This window comes from Muscardinus avellanarius, assembly GCF_963383645.1.
Source record: "Muscardinus avellanarius genome assembly, chromosome: 10".
Taxonomy (NCBI): domain Eukaryota; kingdom Metazoa; phylum Chordata; class Mammalia; order Rodentia; family Gliridae; genus Muscardinus; species Muscardinus avellanarius.
In genome coordinates, this window is record NC_137796.1 from 28,614,126 (window position 1) to 28,641,550 (window position 27,425).

Below are 27,425 nucleotides of genomic sequence, written 5' to 3' on the forward strand. Positions count from 1 at the left end.
TTACAGGCATGTGCCACCATGCCTGGCTTATTTTTATTTTGAGACAGGATTTTGCTGAGCTGCCAGGGCTGACCTCGAATTTGTGATCCTTTTGCCTTCAGCCTCCTGAGTAATTGGGAGTATATCATATCTTGCTGGGCACTTTATTTTTGTGGTGGTGGGTTTATCATTTTAATAAACTATCATTTTTCCTGTTAGATATCATCTTGGAATGGGCATTGGGTTGACTATGTTCCTCCTTGTTAGAGAACAATGTTGTGAATAATGTATAACATATTTGAAGAGAAGGTAAATTACTTGGTTCTTCAAAACGAAAAGCAGAAAGAGATTTAGTTTAAAAGAAATAATTCAGCCAGGCATGGTGGTGCACCCTTATAATCCTAGTACTGGGGAGGCTGAGACAAGAGGATTGCACGTTCGTGTCCAACCTCAGCAACTTAGTTGAGGCCTTCTAGAGCGTAATGAGACCTGTTTAAAAAAAAATAAATAAGATAGGGCTGGGGATGTAGCTCAGAAATAAAATGCCTCTGAATTCCGTCTCCAATACCATACATACAAACAAAGAGGAATAATACATACTTTCTATCTTTATTTTCTTCTCTTCTCTAAAGAAAGGTTCAGTTAGAAGTAAATGAGTAGGAGCCCAGCATGGTAGTGCACGCTTGTAATCCCAGAATTTGGGAGGCCGAGACAGGAGGATCACAGTTGGTGGACAGCTTCAGCTACTTAGTGAGGCCCTTTGCAACTCAGTGAGACCCTGTTTCAGAATAAAAAATAGGGCTGGGGGTGTAGCTTGGAAGTAAAATGCCCCTGGGTTCCATTTTTATCCTCCAGTACCGCCAAAAAAAGAAAAAAAATGTTGATCAGTAGGAGAGTTAGGAATCTTCTGCATGAGGATATCATAAAGTGCTTGAGGTTTTATGAGTGAGAAAAGAGAAATGTTGAGGATAGAATCTTAAGTGGTACAGATATGGCATTTATAGGAAAGACAAGGAGCTAGCTAAATATACTGGAAAGTGCATTGAGCTGGAAGTTGGGGTGTCTGGGTCCTTGAGTCTCACTCTTTCCACGCATGCTTTGTGCACCTCTAGGCCCTATCACATTGCCGCTGCACAGACTGGACTCATCATTTAGACTTCTCAGTATCTAAGAGTCTCCATCTGAAGCTACTTGGACACAAGAGTGAATCAAGGTAACGTCATGTCCCTGAAAGAGGAATTTCAAGAAGAATAATGTCAAATTTTACAGAAATAAAAGAGGATGAGAACTGGGGAAAGGGCGAGGTGACCGAGAGGCCAAGTTTGTTTAGAATAGAAAGACAGAGATATATCTGCAATGTAAGACTTGCCATGGAACACCAGGTAGTGAGAATTATTCTAGATTCTTTCACTGACTTTGTAGATAACATGAATGTTAATTTTAAAAATGCCTGCTAAAGTAGGAAAATGTAAGCATGTGGTTTTTATCAATGATGTATAAACTACCTGAGGATTTTTTAATTTCAAGATTAGAAGAAAATCTTAATCTGTTGCTAGGTGAGAGCTAAGCTTTATTTCTCTTTGGAATTTTAATTGTAGGTTTTTTTTTTTTTTAAGACTGTTCCATTATGGATGGAGGGGATGATGGTAACCTTGTTATCAAAAAGAGGTTTGTGTCTGAGGCAGAACTAGATGAACGGCGCAAAAGGAGGCAAGAAGAATGGGAGAAAGTTCGAAAACCCGAAGATCCAGAAGGTATATAAGCCCATATTTGGACACTCAACATAAGGATCTTTAATCCTTACAACAACCCAGCCAAGTAGGTATTAAGTGTCCTCGCTTTGGAGTTGAAGAACTGAGGCTCAGAGGGGTGAAGTAATCAATGTGAGGCCTCCATAGTAGAGCCCCTTGCCCTGTCCTTCCAGGACATTCCGCTAGTCTGTCCATCTTTATGGGTACATCCATGGTCTGCACCACTGAGAAGGCTGCTTTTGTGGAGGGTGTGTGCTGACCTTCCCCCGTTAACTCTCCCAGGCCAGGGGCCCTAGTGACATGGGTAGCGGCCTTGAGAACTGCTGGTTCCTCTGAGGTTCAAAAGGACTTGGACTTTGAGCTATTGTTTTGTTACCCTTATCCTCCTATCATGCAGAGACTTGGCTTTATCTTTACAACTTTTTGTGATTTCAAAATAATGTGTAAACTTTATAAATTGTGTATCTTCCCTCTCTCTTGGCTTGCCTTCCTTTCAGAATGTCCAGAGGAAGTTTATGACCCCCGGTCTCTATATGAAAGGCTACAGGAACAGAAAGACAGGAAGCAGCAGGAGTATGAGGAGCAGTTCAAATTCAGTAAGCTTCAGAAAATAGAGTCCAAGAGACTCGAATGGGTCTTTTTTTTTTTTTTTTTTTTTTTGGTACTGGGGTTCCTGGAAGCCCTTCTACCTCTGGGCTACACTCCCAGACCTATTTTTACATTTTTATTTGGAAACAGGGTCTCCTAAGCCAGCGCGCACGGCTGGCTTCGAACCTGCGCGATCCTCCTGTCTCTGCCTCCCAAGCATGGGGATTACAAGCGTGCACCACCACGCCCGGCTTCTAATTGGTTTTTTTTGATGCACTTTGGCCTTATGTAACACTCTCTCTAACCAGCAGTGGAATTGTCTTGATTATCTAGTCTCCAGATGCTCATTTGGTGAAAGAGACAGCCTTCTGCCTTCTAGACCACATTGAACATTTTTGTTTAGAGCTCAAGATACCCATTTTAATTCTGTGTTAATATCTAGTAATGGGAGAAATGCCTTGGTTTTATGCCATGTTATCTATCCAAAAGCCAGAGTGTTTAACAGTTCTTTCATCTAATCCTCTGAAAAATCTGCTGTTTATTAAAAAAGGGAAAAGAAAATCTTATTTGACTATATTTTCCCTTTAGCCTACTCAGTGTTTCTTGTTTAATTATTTCCTCAGAAAACATGGTAAGAGGCTTAGATGAAGATGAGACCAACTTCCTTGATGAGGTTTCTCGGCAGCAAGAACTAATAGAAAAGCAACGAAGAGAAGAAGAACTGAAGGAACTGAAGGAATACAGAATATCCTTTGTACTTGGAGAGAAATCTGTAAAGTGTCGGTTTCCTCAAAAGAGAGAGCCTTTACCTGATAGTCTCTAAAAGGTCTCTTTCAACACTGACATTCCTGTGCCCCTGAATGGGTGGCAGTGACCTGCAGAGTCTGTAGCATTGCAAAATTCTGCTGTAATCAGAAGTCCTCATCCCTTAGGATTAATTATAGGCATAAATTCTAATAGCAGCAGGGTGTTCTCGCCTTGTGGGATTAGACTCTGAGACAGATGAGCAATGCAGTCAACCTCATGCAGGGGAAAGTTATCAGTTATTCTGATATTTATTTTATTTCTGCAGTGCTAGGGATGGAACTTGAGGCCTAATGCATGCTAGGCAAGTGTTCTATCACTGAGCCCTTAGCCTGGCTTCTGCGGTTTAAAAGATGTGTAGCAATACTCCTCTGCTCTTAGTAAGAACCCACACACTCATTTGCAATGTGATTTCTCCCCATAGATAGGGCAAGAAAGCAACAAAGATTACTTTGCTTTGGTTCAATATTGCCTTGTTGACATCCACTGGAATGTCTCAGCAGATCCCAGATGTAACATGGCTGAATCAAAATTCTCAATTCCATGTCACTCCCCTCCCTGCCATCCACCGGTGTAACACTCTTCTTGTTCTGGTCTTTCCAGATATACTAACTGGTGCTTCTGTACCTCTAGGTTCCTGGGCCAAAACTACTTCCACAATGTGCCCCAGATCTGTCTTAATTTTTCCTATTTCTACTGCCACTGGTAGTAGTGGACTTTTGAGACGGGATTTCTCTGTTTGCCAAGCAGGCCTTAAACTTGAGATCCTACTGCCTCAGCCTCCTGAGTTGCTGGGATTACAGGCATGCACCACTCTGCCCAGGCGCTCTAACCATTTAATTGGTTTCTGTTTCTCCTGATTCTCAACAGTCTCTTCTTCAGACAACAAAGGGAACTTTTAAAAACCTATGTGGCATCATGTCACTTTCCTATTTGAAACAGTCTAGTGGCTTCCTGTTGCATTTAGACTAAAGTCTACATCTTTTATCAGGCCCTCACAGGCTCACCACCTCTTTGTAATTTAGGGAACCTCACCTCCTAGTTGCATGTTAAAATCACTCTTCCTCATGTTCATTTTACTCCAACCTGCTGGCCTTTATGTTCCTTTCTTACACCAAGGTCTTAAATTGCTATTTCTTTAGCCTGAATGTTCTCCCCTCAGATTTGACAAGGCTAGCATTTCATGGCATGTCTCAGCTAAGAACTCCCTCATTAGAGACCTTCTAAACACCTATCTCATTGCCCACTATTAGTACCTTTCTCGTGGAGAGGAGGGGAGTGTGCTGGGATTGAACCCAGGGACATGCACTCTACCAATGAGCTACACCCCCAGCCCTATTTTTTATTTTGAAACAGGACCTCAATAAGTAGCTGAGGGTGTCTGCGAACTGCACACCTCTTGCTTAGCCTCCTGAATGCTGGGATTACAAGCATGCACCACCATGCTCGGCTCTGTAATACCATTTTTTAATAGGACTCTTCACTCTCTGAAAATCTTCATTTGTTCTTACTGTTTTGTTTTTATCTCTTTACTGTTAGAATGTAAATTAACCTCCATAAGAACCAAGACTTAAGCCTGATACAGTGGTGCACACCTGTAATCCCAGCAATTTGGGAGGCTAAGACGGGGTTCTCTACCATGGCCCCCTCTTCCTCTTATTTTGTTTTCGGTACTGGAGATTGAACCCAGGGACATTCGATCTCTGAGCCACAGCCTGGGCCTTTTTTTTTATTTTGAAATAAAGTCTTGCTAAATTGCTAAGAGATCATAAGTTTAAGGCCAGCCTGGGCCACTTAGTGAGGCCCTGTCTCAAATAAGGCAAAAAAAAAAAAAAAAAGCTAGGTCCATGGTATATGCTTGTAATCCCAGTACCTGAGAAACCAGACTGGAGGATCACATATCAGCCTCAGCAATTTAGCAAGTCCTTTTGCAATTTAGTCAGGCTCTGTTTCAAAATAAAACGAGCTAGGGGTATAGCTCAGAAGTAGAGTACCCCTGGGTTTAATCTCCAGTACCATAAAAAAGAAGAAGAGGAGCTGTTAGTATATGGTTCAATGGTAGAGAACCTTCAGTTTCGTCCCCATACACCCTCTCACCAAGCAGACACGCATACGACTTGGTCACTACTGGTTTTCTTTCTTTCTTTTTTTTGTGGTGCCAGGGATTGAACCCAGGGGCATTCCACCTCAGAGCTACATCCACTAGTTGATTCCACTAAAGTTATATGAGAGAAATGTGGAAAGATTCCCATTCTAATGTAGTTTAGATCTGAGCTGATAGCAGAAATCCTAGCTGCAGATCTCAGTTCTGTTCATGGCATTCAGGTGCAGCTCAAGGATAGGAATTGATGGAAATTTACACCTCAGTCTTAACTGTGGGATTGAGATTGAGTCTTCTGAACTCCCCCAGCTACCCCAGTGACCTCAGAATATGTGTTGACATTTGTAGAGATGTGCAGATATGTGTATAGCATTGTTTTAGACACAAGTCTTTTTCCTCTAAGGAAATACATTTGTCACATTTTTCACTTGAATTGTATCTTATTTTATGTTGGCAAACTAGTATATAAGACAGTGTCTCCCAAAGGAGTCTTCTGGAGAGTAAGCTTTCACTTTTCAGCTAACACTGACAGTGTGAGATGTACTTCAGATTTCAGCTAATAGGAAAGAAAAAACAAACACTTTTGTCCTGGTGACTGCAGTACAGCACTGAAAGAGGCACCAGGGGTGTTGACTTTAAATGGAAACTTGGAAAGTTCTGACTGTACAAACACTGAAAAAAGCTAGCCTTCCACCCACTGGAATAAAATACACTAGTTCCAAGCACCCAAGGAGTAAACACTTGTTTATTCATTGTGGTATTGGGGAGTGAACCCAGAGGCATTCTACCTACAAGCTACACACCCAGACCTATTTTTATTTTTTATTTGGAAACAGGATATCCCTAAGGGTATCAGCTAAGGCTGGTTTTGAGCCTATCATCCTCCTGGCTCAGTCCCCCAAATCCTGGGGTTACAGGTATACACCACCATACTTAGCTGACACTTGTTTATTGACGCTCTAGATTAAGAGCTGGCTCTTGGTTTTTTTCTTTTAACACAATACATTTTATAACGTGATACTTCTATTTATTTATTTTTGTGTGTGTGTGATACTGGGGTTCCTGGAAACCTTTCTCCTTCCAGGCTACACTCCCAGACCCATTTTTATACTTTTTTATTTGGAAACAGGGTCTCTTAAGCCAGCGCGGCTGGCTTCGAACCTGCGTGATCCTCCTGTCTCCGCCTCCCAAGTGCGGGGATTATAAGCGTGCGCCACCACGCCCTGCTATGTGATACTTCTAAATACAAAAAAGCCATGGTTTGTTCCATGTGAACAACAGAAATCTAGTTGTTGCCTTTCAGGTTAAACTAATATTTAGCAATATTATATATTGTTAAGACTATACTATATAATAGCTAAGACTATACTATATATACTATACTATATTTAAAAGAATGCCTTCTTTAAGGAATTTCTTGAGATTTTTAAGGAATTTTTTGAGATTTTGAGATAGACTTATGGAGGAGAAATCTTATGCATTGGATATGGAACAAAAATATTATTACCTCCTTCTACCACCACACAAGTTTAAGGACTTTTTTCACCTTTAGAGTGTGTGTGTGTGTGTGTGTGTGTGTGTGTGTGTGTGTGTGTGTGGTGTGGCACTAGGGACTAAAAGGGGCATTCTACCTCTTTGTTATACTTCCTGCCCTATTTTATTTTTCATTTTGAAACAGTCTCACTAAGTTGTAGAGGGCCTTGCTAAATTGCTGAGGTTGGCCATGAACTTGTGATCCTCGTGTTTCAGCCTTTTATCACTTTTTCTTTTTTTTCTTTTTTTTTTTTTTTTTGCAGTACTGGGGCTGGGGATGGAGCCCGGGCATTCTACCTCCGAGCGACACCCTATTTTTATATTCTTTATTTTGAAACAGGGTCTCACTGAGTTGTAGAGGGCCTCACTAAGTAGCTGAGGCTATCCACGAACCACGATCCTCCTGTCTCAGCCTCCCAAATGCTGGGATTACAAGCGTGCGCCACCACACCCGGCTTCTTTTTTCACTTTAAAAGAAGAAAAAGTTAATTTTTTTTTGTTTGTGTCCTGGTATTATAAATATGTTTGCTTTTGTTGATATTTTTCCAGTTTTCTTTTACTTTTCAATATTATTGAGAATTTTCTTTTAGAATTTCTGTCTCTTTGTGATGGAGTTGCAAGTAAAATCACAACATACTAATGATTTTTGGTGTTTTCTGCTGGAAAATGAAATGTTTCTTTCACCTTTTTTTTTTTTCTTTTTTTTCTTTCTTTTTTTTTTTGCAGTACTAGGGATGGAACCCAGGGGCATTCTATCTCTGAGCTACACCCCCAGCCCTGTTTTTTATTCTTTACTTTGTTGCAAGGGCCTCACTAAGTAGCTGGGGCTGTCCACGAACTGCGATCCTCCTGTCTCAGCCTCCCAAATGCTGGGATTACAAGTGTGCACCACCAGGCATGGCTTACCTTTTTTCCTGTAAAAAGGGACACTTAATATTAACATCTGTTTTCAAATGACCTTAAAATATTAAATTGATGAAACTCAGTACTGAGCATTGTTCATAATACCCACCAAGTACTGCAAATATTTAAGATCATTAGTGCTTGTAAGAACAGAGTTAGCACCTGAAGAGTGAATGATCAAAATGAGAAGTTCCGCTGGGCGTGGTGGCGCACGCTTGTAATCTTCATGCTTGGGAGGCAGAGACAGGAGGATCATGCAGGTTCGAAGCCAGCCACGCTGGCTTAAGAGACCCTGTTTCCAAAAATAAAAAAGTATAAAAAAATAGGTCTGGGAGTGTAGCCCAGATGTAGAAGGGCTTCCAGGAACCCCAGTACCACCAAAAAAAAAAAAAAAAGAAGTTTCTTCTTTTAGTCAGTTTTCTACTTTTTAAAAAGACAAATGGTAGAAGATATTATCCCACCTCTACCTGCTGCTATGGGATGCTTCTTAGATTTCTTGAGCACTAGATGTCACTGTTGTTCCAGCAAGGCATTACTGTGTCTTAAGTTACACAACATCAGCCCGGCATGGTGGTGCACACTTGTAATCCCAATACTTGGGAGGCCGACACAGGGATCGCAAGGTTCAAGGCCAACCATGCATCTTAGCGAGACCCTCACCAACTTGATGAGACCCTGTTTCAAATATTAAAAAAATAAAATAGTGCTAGGGGTATAGTTCAAAGGTAGAATGTCTCAGGGTTTAGTCTCTAGTAACGCGCGCCTGTGCACTCACACACATGTTACACAACATCAGACTGCTCTGTTTAGTAAGTTGTAAGAAAGCATGAAATAAAGGGTGAGGGGGGAAGTAGCCAAGGAGCTGATGTAGAGAACAAACGAGGGTGACAGGCCTCAATACCCAGAGCTTTACATCAAGTATAAAAATGATGTGACAACAGCCTTGGTTATGCTTTTAAAAACAGCATTTTCGCCGGGCGTGGTGGCGCACGCTTGTAATCCCCGCGCTTGGGAGGCAGAGACAGGAGGATCGCGCAGGTTCGAAGCCAGCCGCGCGCGCTGGCTTAGGAGACCCTGTTTCCAAATATAAAATGTAAAAAGAGGTCTGGGAATGTAGCCCGGAGGTAGAAGGGCTTCCAGGAACCCCAGTACCACCAAAAAAAAAAAAAAAAAACCAGCATTTTGGTTCTTGGGTTATTTCTGCACACCGCTTCTCATTAAAATCTCTTTTAGACTGTTAGACTCTTGGGCCTCTACAGGGTGGCCTCACTCAGTAGCCTGGGGCAGAGGAGGGACTGCATCTCTGACAAGCCTTGGGATAATCCTGAATAGGAGTTAGTCTTAATGGTCCAAGATGGAGTGGCACTGATGGCATAAGGACACTGCACAGTCTGATTTTCCCGTGAGAGGGAGCAGCACATATTTTCCCGTTTCCTTTATATTCCCTAAGATGTTTGTTTCCCCTCAAGCATAACTTTGGTAGTAGTGAGGTTTCTGACAGTGCTTAAATTTTAATTGACAATCAAAGGAAAAAGTTGTTCCCTGTATTATTTTTAGGCTTACAATGCCATCTTCTTCTGGGGTCACCTTCATTTCTGTTTAAATCAGTTAGATTTGACTGGTAGAATAAAGAGGGAGTTTTTTTAGTAAGTAGGTCAACCATGATAAGATATAACTGAAAGGGCAGTGGATTATATTTGTTGTCTTTTCTGCCCTGTGGCATCTCTTTAAAGCTTAGTTTGACCCTTAACCTGTAACTCACAGTAATCTCAATAAAGTTGGAATTTCTGCAGAAAACAAGAAGGAAGTGGAAAAGAAACTGGCTATGAAACCCATGGAAACCAAGAACAAGTTCTCCCAGGCAAAGCTGTTGGCAGGAGCTGTGAAGCACAAGAGGTCAGCCGGCACTCACACAGTGTAAATCTCCCTCTGGCGGCGTCCTCTGAACTGCCACTTGTTATGGTAGAGTGTTTTTGTCATCGCTGTCATGGCTGTGATCCAACACCTGGCATGCAAACTTGAGGAAGAAGGGTTTGTTTGCTCACAGATCTGGTGATTTCAGAGGGTATATATGTAGTACTTGTTAACACCAGCTTCCAAACAGGAGCTGGGCTGCAGGGCGTCAGGTCATCATGGCTGGGAGCAGAAAGCTAAAGAGAGACAGCGCATGCTGCAGATGGTAGGCCTGGGACCATGCCCCCAGGGATCCTACCCTAGCAACCAAGTCCAGTCTTAGAACATGGCTGCTTTGTCTACCACATGAGGTCTGTGGGACATGTTAAGCTGAACCATAACGCCAAAGGCTACCTAGCATAAGTCTCTACGAAGTTCCTTCTTTCTGTTATCCCTCTCCCCTTCCAGATATTGTGTTCTGTGCGCTCTGACCCTTGTCTCTTTCATCATTCATTCCACTAACATAGTAGATACTCCACTGAGCACTGTCATGTTTCAGGCTTTGTGTTAAGTGCTTCCTATGCATGGTCTCATTTATTCCTCTCACCAGTTCTATGAAGAACAGATTACTATTAGAATCCCTATTTTACAAAGAAAAGACCAGAATCGGATAGGTTGATAACTATTGTCCATGTAGCAGGGGTTCAAAAAAATTTTTTTCCTGGGACAGGAATTGAATCCAAGGGCATTCTACTTCTAAGCCACACCCCCCAGCCCTTTTTATTTTTTATTTTATTGTTTTTTGTGGTACTAAGGATGGAACTTAGAGACTTTCTATCTCCAGTCTATACCCCAGCCCTGTTTTATTTTTTATTTGAAAACAGGGTCTTAGCCGGGCATGGTGGATCCCCGCACTTGGGAGGCTGAGACAGGAGGATCACACAGGTTCAAAGCCAGCCTCAGCAACTTAGTGAGACCCTGTTTCCAAATAAAATATAAAAAATAAGTTTGGGAGTATAGCCCGGAGGTAGAAAGCCCCTTGGTTCCACTCTCAGTACCACCAAAAAAAAAAAAAAAAAGAAAGAAAGAAAAGAAAAGAAAACAGGGTCTTGCCAAGTTGCTGAGAGCCTCACTAAGTTGCTGAGGCTGATTTGAAACCTGCCGTCCTTCCTATCTCAGCTCCCGAGTACTGGGATTACAGGAGTGCATCACCACTCCAGGCTTTTGTTTTTATTTTGAAACGGGATCTCACTAAGTTACAGAGTCTCTACATTGTTGAGGAGGGTCCCAATCCATCCTCAACATCTTCCATCCCAGCCTCCCAGGTAATAAGATTTCAGGCATGTGCCACCACCCCTGGCTAGGAGTTCAGTATTTAAAGCCGTTTTTCTAAGTAAATGAAGTAACAAGTCCCTTGAAAGGATTGTGTAGATTAAATAAATTCCCAAAGTGGCTGATACTTCCCCCAGGGTGTGTGTATGATGTTCTAGAATGAAATACAGATACATGAGAGAACACAAATTTATCACTGCATCCTAGTTGATTTGCTGAAAAAGGATAGATTACCAGGAGGGTGCTGAGTAGATTTTTTTAACTCAATGAAACAAGTTTGGGAATGCTGCCTGGCAGTGTGTGTGCTCGGCTGGGAAGGAGGGACCGCACTAGACAGCTGAAGATTGGGAAGGACGCTAGAGCTTTGATAGGTAGACAAAGGAGAGAGCAGCCTAAGCTGAGGGAACAGCTGCTGCAAAAGCACTGAAAGAATGTAGCAGCTGCGACAGCCTATGGACTTGGCTCTGGCTTTTTTTTTTAATGTGTCAGTAGTAATGGTACCTAGAGATTTCAGTGGGATCTTTTACATATTTGCTCTTTCTTTTCCAAATTCTGACATAGCACTATAGTGACTGAATCTGGTCATTTCAGTTTGACCAACTAGGCCATGGGCGAAATGATGTTAAGTTTAAATGCAGTCTCTTAGAAAAATTAAGATGCTATAATGACAGCCAGTCACATGTTTTGAAAGGAGTGTATTGATGCAAACTTGTGGTTTGGAACACCAACCAACTGCTGCAGATGTTCCTAGGAGCGCTGCCTACATGTGAAAATTCATCATGATCCAGCGGCAAAAGGAAAGTGATTGTCAGTGGCCTGAAAGGGGCCTGTCTTTTAAGATCTTGTGTAAGCCTCCACCCAAGGTCCAGGTCTCTCAGGATTTGGACCTGGGATTACAAGCATGCGCCACCATGCCCGGCCTCACAGAACTATTTTGATATCTTCCACTATGACAGTAATTTCTTTTTATGTTTGTTGGCATGTATGTGTGTGCACGTGTGACTGAGCTGGGGATTAAACCTAGAGCCTATGTGTGCTAGGCACGTGCTATACCACTGAGTTATGTTCCTAGCCCACTATATGGTGCTTTCTCGATTTCCTTCAAAATTATTTTTTCCTAGTGAATCAACACTTATTTTATTTTATTTTATTGAGGCACTGGAGATGGAACCTAGAGCCATTCTACCTCTGAGCTACACCCCCTGCCCTATTTATTTTGAAACAGGGTCTCACTGAGTTGCCAAGGACCTCACTAAGTAGCTGAGGTTGTCTGTGAACCATGTTCCTCCTGTCTCAGCATCCCAAATGCTCGGATTACAAGCATGCGCCACCATGCCCAGCTTCAAACCTTTTTTTATTTATAAAGTAACTTTTATCCTTTACAATGCTTTTGGTCTTAAGATCTGTTTTCCTAATATTAATATTAGGTACCCTGGCCTTCTTTAGGTTAGTATTTGTTTTGGTGCTTGATTTTCATTCTTTTACTTTTAATCCTTCAGGGTATTAAGTAGTAGTAGTAGTAGTAGTAGTAGTAGTAGTAGTAGTAGTAGTATTTACTTTTAATCCTTCAGGGTATTAAGTAGTAGTAGTAGTAGTAGTAGTAGTAGTAGTAGTAGTAGTAGTTGTTGTTGTTGTTGTTGTTGTTGTTAAGCTTTTAGCTATGTCTCTGACAAATAGCTGCTTTTAAATTTATACTCTTAAATTTTTTTTACAAGTAGGTTTGGTCTATTTACATTTATTAAGATTTTTAAAATTTCTATCTTTTTTTTTTTTTTGAGGGTCTGGGGATGAAACCCAAAGGCATTCGACCTCCGACACCCCCTGCCCTGTTTTTTATTCTTTTTATTTTGAAATTTTGAAACAGGGTCTCACTAAATTACGGAGGGCCTCACTAAGTAGCTGACTGAGGCTGTCCACGAACTGCGATCCTCTGGTCTCAGCCTCCCGAATGCTGGGATTACAAGCGTGCGCCACCATGCTCGCCTTATTTCTATCATCTTAATGTCATATTCTTTAAAAAATAATTTTCCTTATATTATTGTTTTTGAAAAACATGAAAAAGTTATTTTAAAATCTTAATTATTTTTTTCCTTTCTACTAGTTTGGACTTACATACTTTATTTCTGTTCTTTTAGTGGTTAACTTTTTATGAGACATGCTCAGCAAAATCTAAAGTAAATAACTATCTCGCCACCCTACAAAATTATACCTATGCAAACCTGAGAACTATTTAGCTACAATCACCCTCTTCCTACTTTTTGTCCAGGACGTTAGTATGGTCGTGTTTCACACCACAGATTAGATGTCATTTTTGAAATGCAGATGATGATTGTTTACATTTGTATTTGTATTCACCAGTTTTTTTCTTTATTTACATTTTTATTTGTATTCACCAGTTTCTTTCTTTATCATCCCTGCCTTCTGGGATTAAGACTTTCTTTCAGGGATGATTTCTTTCTTCATTGAAGGATATTCTTTAGACATTCCTTTAGTGAGAGTCCTTCATGTGGCTCTCAGAATCTCTAGCATGTCTTGAAGGTGTTCAGTTTTTTATAACAACTAAATTTGTGACATTTGTGAACATGTCCAGATATTCTTGAAATCCATCTGTGGTTCTAATCAAGTTGAATGATAAAGATGGCAAGGAATCAAAAGTTTAATAGTTCACTCCTTGGATTTGGCAGTTTATGTTGTCTTAATAGCAGATTTTACAGTTAAAATGAGATTAAGAATGAGCCGGGAGTGGTGGTGCACGCTTATAAGCCCAGCATTTGAGAGGCTGTGACGGGAGGATGGAAGTTCGTGGACAGCCTCAGCAACTTAGGCCCTGTGCAACTCAGTGAGACCCTGTTTCAAAATAAAGAATAAAAAAGAGGGCTGGGAGTATCGCTTAGGGGTAGAATGCCCCTGGGTTCCAACCCCAGTACTGCCAAAAAAATAAAAATGAAAAATAAAAAAGGAGATTAAATCCCTGAAATGAAGGCTTTTTATTTCAGATCATCTTAGTTCTTTGAGGCTGCCTAGATCATAAAATGGTTTCTGGAGCTCCTGATTTCCTAAGCTTTGATCCCCAAGAATGGGTGTAGCTCAAATCACCATGTGTTTTTGTTACAGTTCCGAGAGTGGCAACAGTGTGAAAAGACTGAAACCAGACCCTGACCCAGATGACAAGAATCAAGGTTGGTTGCAGCCTTCATTTTTTTTTTGCTTTATTCATAATACATTTGAACCAGAGTAAAGGGCTGGAATACATTGTATCTGTAAATGAACACACTTTTTTTTTTCACTTTGAATAAGCCTACCTAAATGTAATTTGTCAATGATTTTAAACAAGGCAATTCTTAAACCCAAGAATATGTCAGCTGCCCTGAAAAGTAGTACATTAGAAACCAGTGGAGCTGATAAATAACAGTTGTGCTCTCCCTGGAGTGCTTACAAAACCCTAGTCAGAAGACCTCTGTTAACAAAGGGTTTTTCCCTACCTCCCCATGTCAGATTTTTTTTATTTCATCTGGCTTGTCGCCAGTGGGAGGTAGAAAGATTGGATTGCACCTAGATGCTTAATACAGTGTACAGGAGCATGCTTTCTTTGGTGGTTAACTGCGTGTGATGAAATTTCTTCTGCTTTGTATCAGTGGCACAATAATAACAGAAAGGGCTGGATTTGGGATGGCAAATTCAAGAGTCTTTCATTTTCAACTCTTGATTTCTGTGGAATTGAGACTCTGAACACCCACAAAACAGGGCTTGCATTTTTTTTTTTTTTTTTTTTTTTTGGTACTGAGGCTGAAATCTAGGGCCATTCTACCTCCGAGCTACACTCCCAGCCCTATTTTTATTCTTTATTTTGAAACAGGGTCTCACTAAGTTGCAGAGGGCCTCACTAAGTAGCTGAGGCTATCTGTGAACTGTAATCTCTTGTCTGAGCCTCCCAAATGCTGGGATTACAAGTGTGTGCCAACACGCCTGGCTATGAATGTTTTTTAAAATGTTTCTGTAGAGCACCAGTAAAGGCTGTTGCTTTTACTCCTGCTCCAGAACCTATATTAAAACAAAGTTTTGTTGTTGTTGTTGTTGTTGTTGTTGTTGTTGTTGTTGTTTTCTGTACTGGGGATGGAACCCGGGGGCATTTTACTTCCGAACTACACACCCAGCCCTATATTTTATTCTTTAGTTTGAAACAAGGTCTCACTAAGTTGCAGAGGGCCTCACTAAGTAGCTGAAGCTGGCCGGGAACCCCGATCCTCCTGTCTCAGCCTTCTGAATGCTGGGATTACAAGCGTGCGCTACCATGCCGGGCTTAAAACAGTGTCAGTGAAGAGTTTCCCTTCAACCTGTACCCTCTTCAATCTAGTTCTTTCCAATATATATTTTTTCTTTTTTCTTTTATTTATTGTGATACTAGGAATTGAGTTCAGGGGCATTCTACCTCTAAGTCCCACCCCCAGCCCTATTTTTAATTTTGACAGTCTTGCTGAATTGCTTGAGGACCTTGCCAAGTTGCTGATGCTAGCCTCAAACCTTTGATCCTTCTTCCTAAGCCTTCCAAGTACTGGGATTAGGCAAGTGCCACCAAACTCAGCAACAGTATTATATATTTCTTAAGTATCCATCTAGAGCTATTCTATGCATGTGCAAGTAATGATAAATATATATATATTAGAGAGAATTTGTTTTACTTTTTTTGAGTTGCTATGGATTGAATCCACAGCCTTGCACATGCTAGGCAAGCAGTCTGCCACTGAGCTACATTCCTAGCATGTTATAAATATATATACAAAGTGTACACACTTCAAGCTACACCCCCAGCTCGATTTTTATATCATATATTGAAACAGGGTCTCACTACGTTGATGAGAATCTGTTTGCTGAGGCTATTCTCAAACCTGTAATCTTCCTGTCTCAGCCTCCCAAGTACTGTGATTATAGGTATGTGCCACCATACCCGACAAAATTCATCCTTTAAAAGAATATATTATGCCAGGCGTGGTGGTGCATGCTTGTAATCCCCACGCTTGGGAGGCAGAGACAGGAGGATTGCGTAGGTTCGAAGCCAGCCGTGCTGGCTTAAGAGACCCTGTTTCCAAGTTTAGAAAAAAGTATAAAATAGGTCTGGGAGTGTAGCCTGGAAGTAAAAGGGTTTCCAGGAACCCCAGTACCACCAAAAAAAAAAAAAAAAAAGAATATATTATTTAGTGCTTTTTAAAAATATGCTAACAGAGTTTTGCAACCACTACCAGTATCTAATTCCAAAACATTTTCAATGCCCAAAAGACATGTGTACCACTAGTAGTTACTACACCCCATTTTCTCTCCCCCTCAGCCCTCAGCCACTGGAAACCACTAATTTACCTTCTGTCTCTATAGATTTTGTCTTTGGAGCCATTTTGTATAAATGGAATCATGAAGTATGTGGTCTTTTCTGTCTGGTTTCTTTTCAATTACTGTAATGTTTTCAAAGTTCATCCATGTTGTAGCATGAATTAGTACTTGTTACTAATTGATGGATAATATCCATTATTTGACATACTGATAGGCCACATTTTATTGTGTGCCCATCCACCAGTTGGTAGCATTTGTTTTTTTTTCTACTTTTTGTAATATGAATGGTTCTACTATAATTACTTGTGTGCAACTCTTTGTGTGAACTACTGTTCATTTTCTTGAGTAAATACCCACAAGTGGAATTGCATGTCATCAGGTAACTCTGTTTAACTTTTAGAGGAACTGCTAAAGTTTTATTTATACACACACACGCACGCACGCACACATGCATATGCACACATATATATTTTGTAATTTAAAGAAAATTGCCTTTCAGCAAGATTATCACAATTTATTCTTTCATCTGCAATATAGGAATTACTATTAACTGACTTTTTAAAATATATAGGCCAGGTGTGGTGGCACATGCTTGTAATCCCAGTATTTGGGAGGCTGAGAAAGGAGGATCAAGGTTCGTGAACAGCCTCAGCTACTTAGTGAGGCCCTTTGCAACTCAGTGAGACCTTGTAAAAAATAGGGCTGTGGGTGTAGCTCAGAGGTAGAATGCCCCTGGGTTCCATTCCCAGTATTGCCAAAAAAAAATTTTATATACACACACACACACTCACACACACACACACATATATGACTGAACTTGTATCTTTTTTTTCCTTATTATTCCCTAAACAATGTAGTAGTTGTGTGTGATGATGCATGCCAGCTAATCCCAGTAGTTTGGGAAGTTGAGACAGGAAGATTGAAGGTTCCAGAACAGCTTCAGCAATGTAGGGAGATTCTCAGCAATATAACGAGACCCTATTTCAAAACAAAAAATAAAAAGGGCTCAGAGATAGAATGCCCCTGGATTCAGTCCTGGTATCACATAACACACACACACACACACACACACACACACACACACACACACACACACCAATATAGTATAATAACAATTTGCACAGCATTGTTATTGTATTATGTATTATAAGCAATCTAGAAATTATTTTAAGTATGTGCATAGGTTAAATGCAAATACTGTTCCATTATAACGGCAGGGGGCCATGAATACTAAGGTACTGAGAGATATGTATATACTTACACACACACACACACACAATTTCATGAGAATTTTAGATGCATTTCACTAGTAAACTAGCCACCATGAAATTAAATGAATCCATGGAAAGGAAAACTGTAGCTTCTCTGAACTCTATTAGGCAGATACTTGTATTCCAGAGCCTGATTTATTGTTGTTATTTGTTTGTCTTGTGGTTTGGTACTAAGGATTGAATCCAGGTGTTCTATCTCAAGCTACATCCTCAGCTTCCCCCTCTTTTATTTATTTATTTATTTTTTTGTACTAGGGGTGGAACTTAGATGTCTTCTACCTCCAGGCTATACCCGCAGCTCGATTTTCTTTCTTTTTTGGAAACAGTCTCACTAGGTTGATGAGACTTCCTGAGGCTATTCTTAAACCTGTGATCCTGCATTCTAAGCCTCCCAAATACTGGAATTCTAGGTGTGTGCCACCACGCCTGGCTCCTTTTAAATTTTGAAAAAGGGTCTCACTAGGTTACAGTACATTGGCCTCAAACCTATGTTTCCTCTTGTTTCAGCTTCCCCAGTACTGGAGTTATAGTCATGCACCTACCACACATGTCTCAGAGCCTTCTTTTTTTTCACTCTATGTGCTTTCTTTCTACCCTTGCATCCTTGCAGCAGAAAGTAGGAAGAATTTTCCTCCTTTTCTAGGAGGTAAGACCCCTGAAGCGTGCTACAGAGCCTTGTTTCAGCAGGAACAGAATTTGCCCGTGTCCTCCAGAAGTTAGCCAGGACCCTGACAGAGATGCACTTTCACCACTGCAGACTCTGAGCACAAGTTGGCCCCATCAACTCTCAAGTCACGCATCTGCCTGAATCCCAAGAACATTCTCTGTTAGTAATTGTCTGTGTTAATTTGGTATGACAATGTGGTCCAGCAAATAGAGAAGTTGGCAGGAAACTTCACCAAATGGGTGAGATCAGAGGGCACTATTTTGTTCTCTTAGTTAACTGCTTTTGGAATGAAATTTGTCAGAGTTGCAGTCTCTTTTTCTTTCTTGAAACCTACAAGATAATTGGGGTTTGGGTCTTTTCCCTTAACTCCTGTCCTCCCACAGTGGTCCAGCTCTCCTGTGGGTGGATTTCTGTAGCTGCCTTCCATTCTTCCTTGGCCAGCTCCTCTATAGGTACCCTGAACTCGAGCCTTCTTTTCTAAACCCCTTAACTTCAATTCATGTTTGAATTACTTGATAAAATTTATACCTCACTGGACAGCTCTCAAATAAATTAATTTTCTAAGTAACATATACACATAAGATAGACTTTTCTTTGTGGTATGGGGGGTGGAACCCAGGGGCTTTTCTACCTCTGGGTTATACTCCCAGACCTATTTTATATTCATTTGGAAACAGGGTGGCCCTAAGTTGCTGAGAGCCTCACTAAGTAGCTGAGGCTGGCTTTGAACCTGTGCGATCCTCCTGTCTCAGCCCCCCAAGCACAGGGATTACAAGTATGTGCCACCACGCCCAGCTAAGATATTTTTAAAACAACCAAAATTTTCTGGCAGAATACTGAAAATATCATTCTAAGAGCCTCAAATTTTTACCACCGTCACCACCACTATCCCCAGATTAGCCATTTGCAGTGAAACTCTAAAATGTCTTTAGTACTCGTGCACTCTTACACATTGTGAATTCTGGCCTACACTGCCAGATACGTGCTACATGTCCCTGGGGATGGAAAGTAAAGCAAGAGCCCTGCCTTTCAGGGGTTATAGTTAGTGAGGGGCGCAGAGAGGCAGCCTCTTGTTATTAGGACTATGTAATCTTCAGCAGCATTCTTATTATTATGCTGAGGATGCGGATGCCCTTGCGGTTATAAGCCCATGATACTCTTTTGACTTGCATTGGCCTTAAAATTGTTGGAGCTAGGCTTGGTGGCACACACTTATAATCCCATTATTTGGGAGGCTGAGACAGGAGGATCGTAGGTTCACAGCCAGCCTCTGGTACTTAGTGACTGAGTCTCTTGGGAACTTAGTGAGACCCTGTTTCCAAATAAAATAGGTCTCAGGATATAGCCCAGAGGTAGAAGGTCCCTGGGTTCCAACCTTAGTACCACCCAAAACAAAACAAAATAAAAAATTGTTGGAATCAGTATTATATGCATGTAGTAAATATCAAAAAGTGAATCTTCTCTGTTCTTCAACCAGCAGTTGTTTTTCCCAGAGCAGCCACTGCTACCGTTTTTTTTTTTTTTTTTAAATGTATTTTTTCAGATATTGTCATACATATGCATGGGCATGTCCCCTGTGCTGTTCTGTTTTTTTTTTTTTTTTTTTTTAGTACAATATCTTGGAGAATGTTCAATTCCAGTGCAGACAGAGGTGCACTTTTTTTCTTTTCTTTTTGCAGTGCTGGCTCTACTACTGAACTACATCCCCAGCCTGAGATGCTTTATTAACAGCTGAATTGCAGTCCTATTAGCCAGTCATCTGTTATCCATTAAAATTCACTTGCACTAGGCTTATTGGTGCAGGCTTGTAATCCCAGCATTCGGGAGGCAGAGACCAGAGGATCGTGGTTTGCGGACAGCCTTGGCTACTTATTGAGGCCCTTCACAACTCAGTGAGACCCTGTTTCAAAAACTGAAAAGGAGCCAGGCGTGGTGGCGCACACTTGTAATCTCAGCGCTTGGGAGGCTGAGACAGGAGGATCGCACAGTTTCGAAGCCAGCCTCAGCTACTGAGTGAGGCTCTCAGCAACTTAGTGAGGCCCTGTTTCCAAATAAAGTATAAAATAGGTCTGGGAGTATAGCCCAGAGGTAGAAAGCCCCTGGTGGCTTATACCCTTAATCCCAGTACTTGAGAGGCTGAGACAGGAGGATTGCAGGTTCGAGATCAGCCTCAGCAGCTTGGTAAGACCTTTCAGCAATCTAGTGAGACTCTGTTTCCAAAAAAGAAAGTAGCTTGGAAGTAGAATGTCCCTGGGATCAATCCCTGGTACCACAAAAAAAAAAAAATTAAACATGCCACAGTGAATGTTCTCTTATGAACGTCAAGTCATTGCCAAATTTTCTATATTCTTTGAGCAACATATAAGGTTAGCTGTTCCTTACATACTCCCTCTCAATACACTGTTTATCTTCCTATGTTTAAAATTCATTTTCGTTTTTCATGAACTGTTCGTGTCTTCCCTCTGCTTTTCTTTTCAGTTGTTGGTTGCTTTTTCAAATTGGAAAAATTCTTAAACATTGGCTTTTGTGATATCTCTTCCAAATATTTACCCCTGCCTTCTGGCAACCTTGCTGTTGTTACCTCTGTGACTATTGTCACCTGTCATTTTACTATTGACATCTGTGTTTTAATGTTGTTGATCTCTAGAAGTTTCTTTCTCCAGTAGTGTAGCCCAGTAAAAACAATACCATAAGCCAGGCATGGTGGCTTATACCTCTAATCCCAGTACTTGGAAGACTAAGAAAGGAGTCACAGGTTCAAGGCCAGCCTCAGCATCACCCTATTTAAAAATAAAAAACAAAAAGGGCTGGGGGTGTAGCTCAGGGGTAGAATATCCTTGAGTTCAATTCCCAGTACCACATAAAGAAATAAGTTAGTTAAGGAAAAACTGAGAAGAAAGAAGGAGTGGAGTAAAGTCCTTAACTTTTCCTTTCGCCTTCAACTTCTGGATTTCCTAGATTGAGACTGTCATTGGAGTGGCAGAGTAACTATGGGTTTCCTGGGAAGAAATGAGCTCCAGATACTTGGTGACATTGTGCCTGGTCTTAAAATGTTACCTAAGTAGCTTCAGTTTTTTCAATGGTAAGAGAGGAATGCCACTGGAAAGCAAAAGTCATGTTAAATCAGTTTCTAAATTGGTTATTTCTCCCATCAGGGAAAAGCAGCCCTTCTTAATAAAGAACATTATTCTGCAGCTAGTGAGTGGCCTTCAGAATGTGTCTGTTAGCTGGCATGTTGGTCAACAAGCATGAAATGGTGTGATCTGCTGAGAACTGAGTAGAGTTGTTAACGCTGTTCGCACTGCCTCTCAGACTGTTGAGAACATGCCGAAGCCCTTTACCTCCCCATGCCCATTTTCCTGAGAATGATTAAGGAATGGGAGGAGTCACGAGTTCCCCTTGCTGCGGAACTTGACTTGTGAGGACAGGAATCAAACCACAGTGGCAGGGCTGCCTCTTGTTCTCCCTTTTAGGGCTGGTGGAGAGCAAGTCGCCAGGCTCTGAGGTTAGAAAGGCCTTCTTGGTTCAAGTCCCAGCCTTGCCTCTACCTGGAGCAGAAAGTGCGCTCCTCTGCTGGCTTCCTCAGCTGTAAGATGAGAGACAAGAGTTGTGGCCGCACGGGCTGTTCTGAGCTCTGGCTTCTGGGGTAAAGCACATGGTCGGGGCCTCTTGGCTTTGGGAAAGGGTGATGAATCACAGCCCATCCTCCTGTCTTGCAGAGGCCCCGTCCTGCGTGTCTCTCGGGAGCACATCCCTGAGCGGTCCCTCCATCCACTGCCCCTCCGCGGCCGTCTGCATCGGCATCCTACCAGGCTTGGGCGCCTACTCAGGGAGCAGCGACTCTGAGTCCAGCTCAGACAGCGAAGGCACCATCAATGCTACCGGGAAGATCGTCTCCTCCATCTTCCGAACCAACACCTTCCTTGAGGCGCCCTAACTCCTGTCCTTACCTCAGGGAGCTCCTTCCCAGAGTGCTTGGTCCATCCGTCCTGCCTCTGGGCATTACCTCCCTCAAAAACTCCTCTGCCTGCTTCCTGTGCACACCGTGACGTTTTTAACCTAATCTGAAAATGTGCCAGAATCCACTTGTGGCCCGAACTGTCTGGTTCCTCCTTCACTCCAGGGCTGGTGAACACACCTGTCTCTCCTCACAGATATGGCCGGGGTGGGGCACACCCAGCAGAGAGCCACAGCAGTGTACCTGGAGGGCAGGCAGCGGCTGGCTTGCAGAGGGTTCTGTTGCTTTCTTGTTCGTTTCCCTTCCCAGCAGCACGAGGAAGCTAGGGCAGTTACTGGACAGGTGTTACTTAGTTGATTGTAGACAGCCGTGTTTGGTTCTACTGCATTGTGGAGCATGTGGGGAAGGGAGCTACCCCAGAGGATAAAATGGAGCCCTTCCCTGGAATTAACCCTTCCTTGATGTTGTGTGAATAAGTAAAGATTATAACCATGCCTGCGGGGGATGTCACTTAACGCCTAGCCTTCATGCCATTCCTCTCTTCTCTCAGTCCAATCCCATTTCAGGAAGGGACTAATGATAAGAAAGCTTCCATTATCTCCTCAGACTTTTTCCCTTCCTGGCAAAATTACTGTTTTTGTTTTTGGAAAAAAAGGATTTAAATTGGGCCAGGTGGCACAGTCCTGTAATCCCAGTAGTTGGGAGGCCAAGACGAGAGGATCACAAGTTTGAGGCCAGCCTCAACAACTTAGCAAGACCCTGTTTCACAATAAAGTTGGGCTGGGGGTGTAGCTCAGAGGTACAATGCCCCTGGGTTCAATTCCCAGTACCACACACACACCAAGAACCAGTTTGGGTTTAAGATGCTGAACCTAAGAGTAACACACATAGGCCTTACTGAATCATGGCCAGAAACCAGACTGTTGGGCGGTATGTTAATGAGATGACTTTTCTAGCAGCTTCTGGAATCCTAATAGTGCAACTAGTGGGGCACGCCTGCCTTTTAGGACTGCTCTGCTCCACCAAGGCACTCCTCTGCTGCATTCGATAGCTGTGGCTTTCAACCGTGGAAGCTATTTCTAGCCTAAAGGTGCTGCCCTAGTACTTTTCCTTTATTCACTGCTCTGCTGCTCTTTCCCTTCCCAAACAGAGCAGCTCTGAGGCCACAGCAGCCAAGAGCCAGAGGCACTGTGCTCTCGCTGTCTCCAAGTGGGAAACAGGCGGTCTCCTCGAATGGGGGGGGGTCTGGAGGCCTCACGGACAGGGCTGGCCATGCGCTCTCAAGCACCGAGTGTGCTCCCTGCCTCGGGAGACCCTGTGCAGCTCTTCCTTCCCCTGCGTCCTACACCACTTGTTTCTCCTTCCTTGGGTGTGAGACTGAGCGAGACACACGCAGAATGTGTTGGCGCTGTGAAGCAGCAGGCAGAGACGCTGCTCAGTTTTGACGTGGGCAGAGGCCCCGGATCTCCAGCGCACTTCTCTTCCCTTCCAGTGCAGCGACACCGGTGCCCATTGGCAGATGGTGGCTTCCCTTCACCCAGAACTGACGCCTGTGAGTTCTGCCTCCCTGTCAGGACTGCTCGGTGCTAATTGTTCATGACTGTCAGAACGGGCGCGTCAGCTCCATCCTCACAAACAAGACATTTAGGTAAAACTGTGTAGGCACCTCCTGCCTCTCCGCTTCATTGTTCCTGTGATATGCTGCCATCATCACGGCACGTACTCAGAGCAGCCGCACATCAGGAGGCAGGCCAAGGAATCAAAGCCACCAACTTTATGTGGTTTGACGTCTTAGAGGCCATGACTGTATCTCGTGGCCTCTGTTGATGTTGGAAGAAGTTGACAAAGGGTCGCAGGGATTAAAACCATCTATCAACTTCAAAGCCAATAAAGCTGCCAGAGAACAAGCTCTTGCTCCTTCTGTGCTGCATCCCCTGCTTCCAGCTCTTCCTCTCTCACAGCTAGACCGTGCCAGGCAAGCGGAGAGTCTTCAGTGAGAAATCTCTTCTTCAGGAGACAGAGAAGCACCAGGGGTCATTTTGTCATGGTCCGCTATGCCCTCAGCACAGGAACTCAAACAACTTGTGTAGAAACTGCTTGCAGAGCAGCCTGGCGGAATAGCCAGTGTAAACCTTGTGGTTCTGTCCCAGAAAACAATTAAGTGGGGGTTGTGTGCACCGCGTTAAACCTTTTATGTAGTATAGTTGGCTTTCCACGCTGGTGTGTTCTGCAGTCAGTCAATCACAGGTCAAAAATAGTCTGAAGAAAGAATTGGTCTGTACAAAGCATGTACAGACTTTTCCTATATTCCCTAAACAAGAAATATAATAACTTTCTACAGAGCATTTACATTGTATTAGGCATCGTACTGTAGAGATGATTTAAAGTATATGAGAGCCAGGCGTGGTGGCGCACGCTTGTAATCCCAACATTTGGGAGGCTGAGACAGGAGGATCCGGGTTCATGGCCAGCCTCAGCTACTTAGGCCCTTTGCAACTCAGACCCTGTTTCCAGATAAAGACTAAAAAATAGGGCTGAGGGTATAGCGTGGAGGTAGAATGCCCCTGGGTTCCACCCCCAGTACCACACACATACACAAAAGTATTTGGGAGGATTGTGTAGGTTTTATGGAAATTCTATGCCATTTTATAGAAGAGACTTGAGCATCTACAGATTTTGGTATTTGGAGGTCCTGGAACTTATACCTCACTGACTGTACTTCTGCTTTAATCATTGGGGTTTGGTAACTAGGTGATAGGGGTAAGAACAAAGCTTGGGGTGGGTTTCTTTATACCTGCTCTTACTGTCTTGAGTAGCAGGGTTCTCACAACTCTTGAACCATTGCAAGGAAAGCTCAGAGGAATCTTACTGCCAACTACCCACCTTGGGCCCTGTCACCTACCTGCGTGGGGATGAAAACACCCATTCAAGGCACCCATCTACCCTCTGTAAAAAAGCAGGGAGACTAAAGTGACTGGATCCAAAAAAGGTGCTGGCTACCTGTTTATTGCACCTTCCCTAGGTCCCAGGACCCAGCGGAGAGAAAGGCCCCCAACTCAGATGGCCCCTTTTATCTCATTTTTTCTACTCTCCAATTCCTGAGTTCTTTCTACTAAAGAGAGAAGCTCTAGATAAGGGGTTTGGTGTGGCATCTGGCATATGGTACTCCGTATATAGGAGCCATTGCCAGGTGCACCAGTATCCTAGTACTTGGGAGGCTAAGACAGAAGGGATTGCAGGTTTGAAGCTAGTGTGTAATAAGACCTTCAAAAATAAAAAGTAAAATAGGGCAGGAGGTATAGCTCAGCATTAGTATGCCCCTGGTCTAATCCCCAGTAACACACATACATGCACTAAAAATAAATGGTGGCCATCCTCCCCATCCTGTTGCCGTGGGCCTTTTTGTTTCTGGGTGGGGTGGGTGCTCCGGGCAAGCGCTGGTGTGACTGAGGAAGACTTACCCATTACACTGGCATTCCACATTTGCAGCTAGAACGGTGACATGACGAAGGGTCACATGTGATCACAGAGCTCCACCGCCAGCTCTGCTCTGTGTCTCTCTCAGCTAAATGTTAATTGCTCAGGCACACCCGGTTCCTTGGCTCGAGTGTCCTAGCCGTGGGTATGTGGCTCAGCTGTCATCCCAAGCCCCTCCAGAAAAACAAGGAGAGCTCAGTAGTAGCACACAGCCTCTTGGACTTGGGTGTTTTCTTGATTTCCTGGCGTGCCCAGCCTAGTTACGCATAACAGGATGGAATGCAAGTTCTGCTTGGTGGGAGGCTAGAATCTTGGCAACACTTCTGTAGTCACAGGTTGAATGCAAGAAGCCAGTTGAACATTCATGCCTTAGTGATGCTGGCGAGGGCTGGCATTCTGCTCCCTAACCTGCTGGAACAATGGTTTCAGGGAAGTGGGAGTCTCAGCAATAACAGGCAGAAAGTGGCCCCAGTATCAGGGGAGAGCTTTGCAGAGACAGGCAGAAAACCCAGCAAGAGACAACCCTTCACTGCACCTTTAGACTGTAGGCTGGGCCCTCCTCCGGTTGTAGGCATACCCATTGTTATCCCTGTCTTGAGTCCTTTTATTCAGTATGTACTGGGGGCCTGCTCTGTGTGTGCCAGGCAGCTTGGGGCATTTGTACATTATTTTAGTGGACTTCAGTGTCTTTCATTCTGAAAAATAAAAACCTGTTCAAGCAGTCCTCTACATTTCTAGTGGAAACCAAAATTCTCAGTGTCTTGATGACTTTGATTTGCACAGCTAGATGACAGAACCAGACTTTTCCTTTGAGCTTTTTATTTTCGGCCTTCTGTGGTTTCAATGAAAGTTGTAAACAAATGCCAGGGCCCAGTGGAGGAGTTTCGCTGGTGGAAGAGTCTGGCTGGCCAGGTTCCCACGTTCACCTTTCAGCCTGCCGTCCATGTGGATCAACAAGTAGGATCAACAAGAGGCTTGGGTTTTTTAAGAAAGCAGTTCACCTTTGTCCGGGGTTCAGGTGTACCCTTCCTTACCCCTGTGAGTGGAAGAGTAATGGCCACCCAGTACATCATCTCCTGAGGGCTAAGACAGGACACCGGCCTGGGAGGTTGCTCTCCTAGAGAGGCCTCTGGCCGACCATCCGCAGGTCCCCAGGTGGAACAATGGAGACCTACCTTGACGTGCATCCACTAGACTCGCTTCAGCTACCAAGAGGGTGAGCAAGCAGCCCTGTGCCGAGCTCTCATCCAACACCCCATCTTACAGCTGGCCAGGTGCGTAAACCAAAATGAGCCAGATGTGCTACTACTGGGTTCATTCTGTATTCCCAGCCTGGGGGCCAAGGCACTGTGCCTTCCTGAGAGATAGTGCACAGATCAGAGCTCCATGCGTTCCCGTAGCCCTCTCAAGAGAAGCAAAGATCCCCAGCGGACACTCAGCCTGCTCCTGGTAGCCAGAGTTAGCAGAATCCCTGAAGTGTGGGGTGAAGGTAACCGTCGCTCGCCCCCACCAGGTGAACTGTGGCTCCCGAACTTGCTGGGCACCTGCCTGCACTGCCCAGTCCTATCAGGCCATTAGTAGGAATGGCTGCCCTGGGCGAGCAGGTGGGGATAACCGACTTCCTAGTTTCAGTGGAGTGGAGGGACAGGTTCATTAGCAGCCTGATCAGAAGAGCCCAGGGGAGGCATTGGAGGCCGTGGGACAGGCAGGGCAGAGTCAGCCAGCTCAGACATACGCCCTGGCTCTGTCGCTAGAGGCCTGATGCACATTTCCGCATCTCTGATGTGGTCATGGGGGCTACTGGAAGTACTCAAGAAGGTGCCTGGAAAGCACTTTACAAGGAGTT

At 43.3% G+C, this 27,425-nt stretch overlaps 1 protein-coding gene across 2 annotated transcripts; it reads left to right on the forward strand.

The window, feature by feature from the left end:
* Window positions 1-1,600: 1,600 nt before the first annotated feature.
* Window positions 1,601-22,081, forward strand: PSME3IP1 (proteasome activator subunit 3 interacting protein 1; the record flags this gene model as incomplete). 2 transcript variants are annotated; one of them, XM_080704655.1, is made up of 6 exons in its annotated part: window positions 1,601-1,733; window positions 2,228-2,326; window positions 2,942-3,095; window positions 9,424-9,555; window positions 13,999-14,063; window positions 21,864-22,081. In XM_080704655.1, 6 exons carry the CDS (start codon window positions 1,607-1,609, stop codon window positions 22,079-22,081), a joined length of 795 nt encoding a protein of 264 aa, XP_080560781.1. The 2 variants fall into 2 exon arrangements, with proteins under 2 accessions (XP_080560781.1, XP_080560780.1); XM_080704654.1 differs by having other exon boundaries at window positions 1,607-1,733; window positions 13,999-14,118; window positions 21,844-22,081.
* Window positions 22,082-27,425: the final 5,344 nt, after the last annotated feature.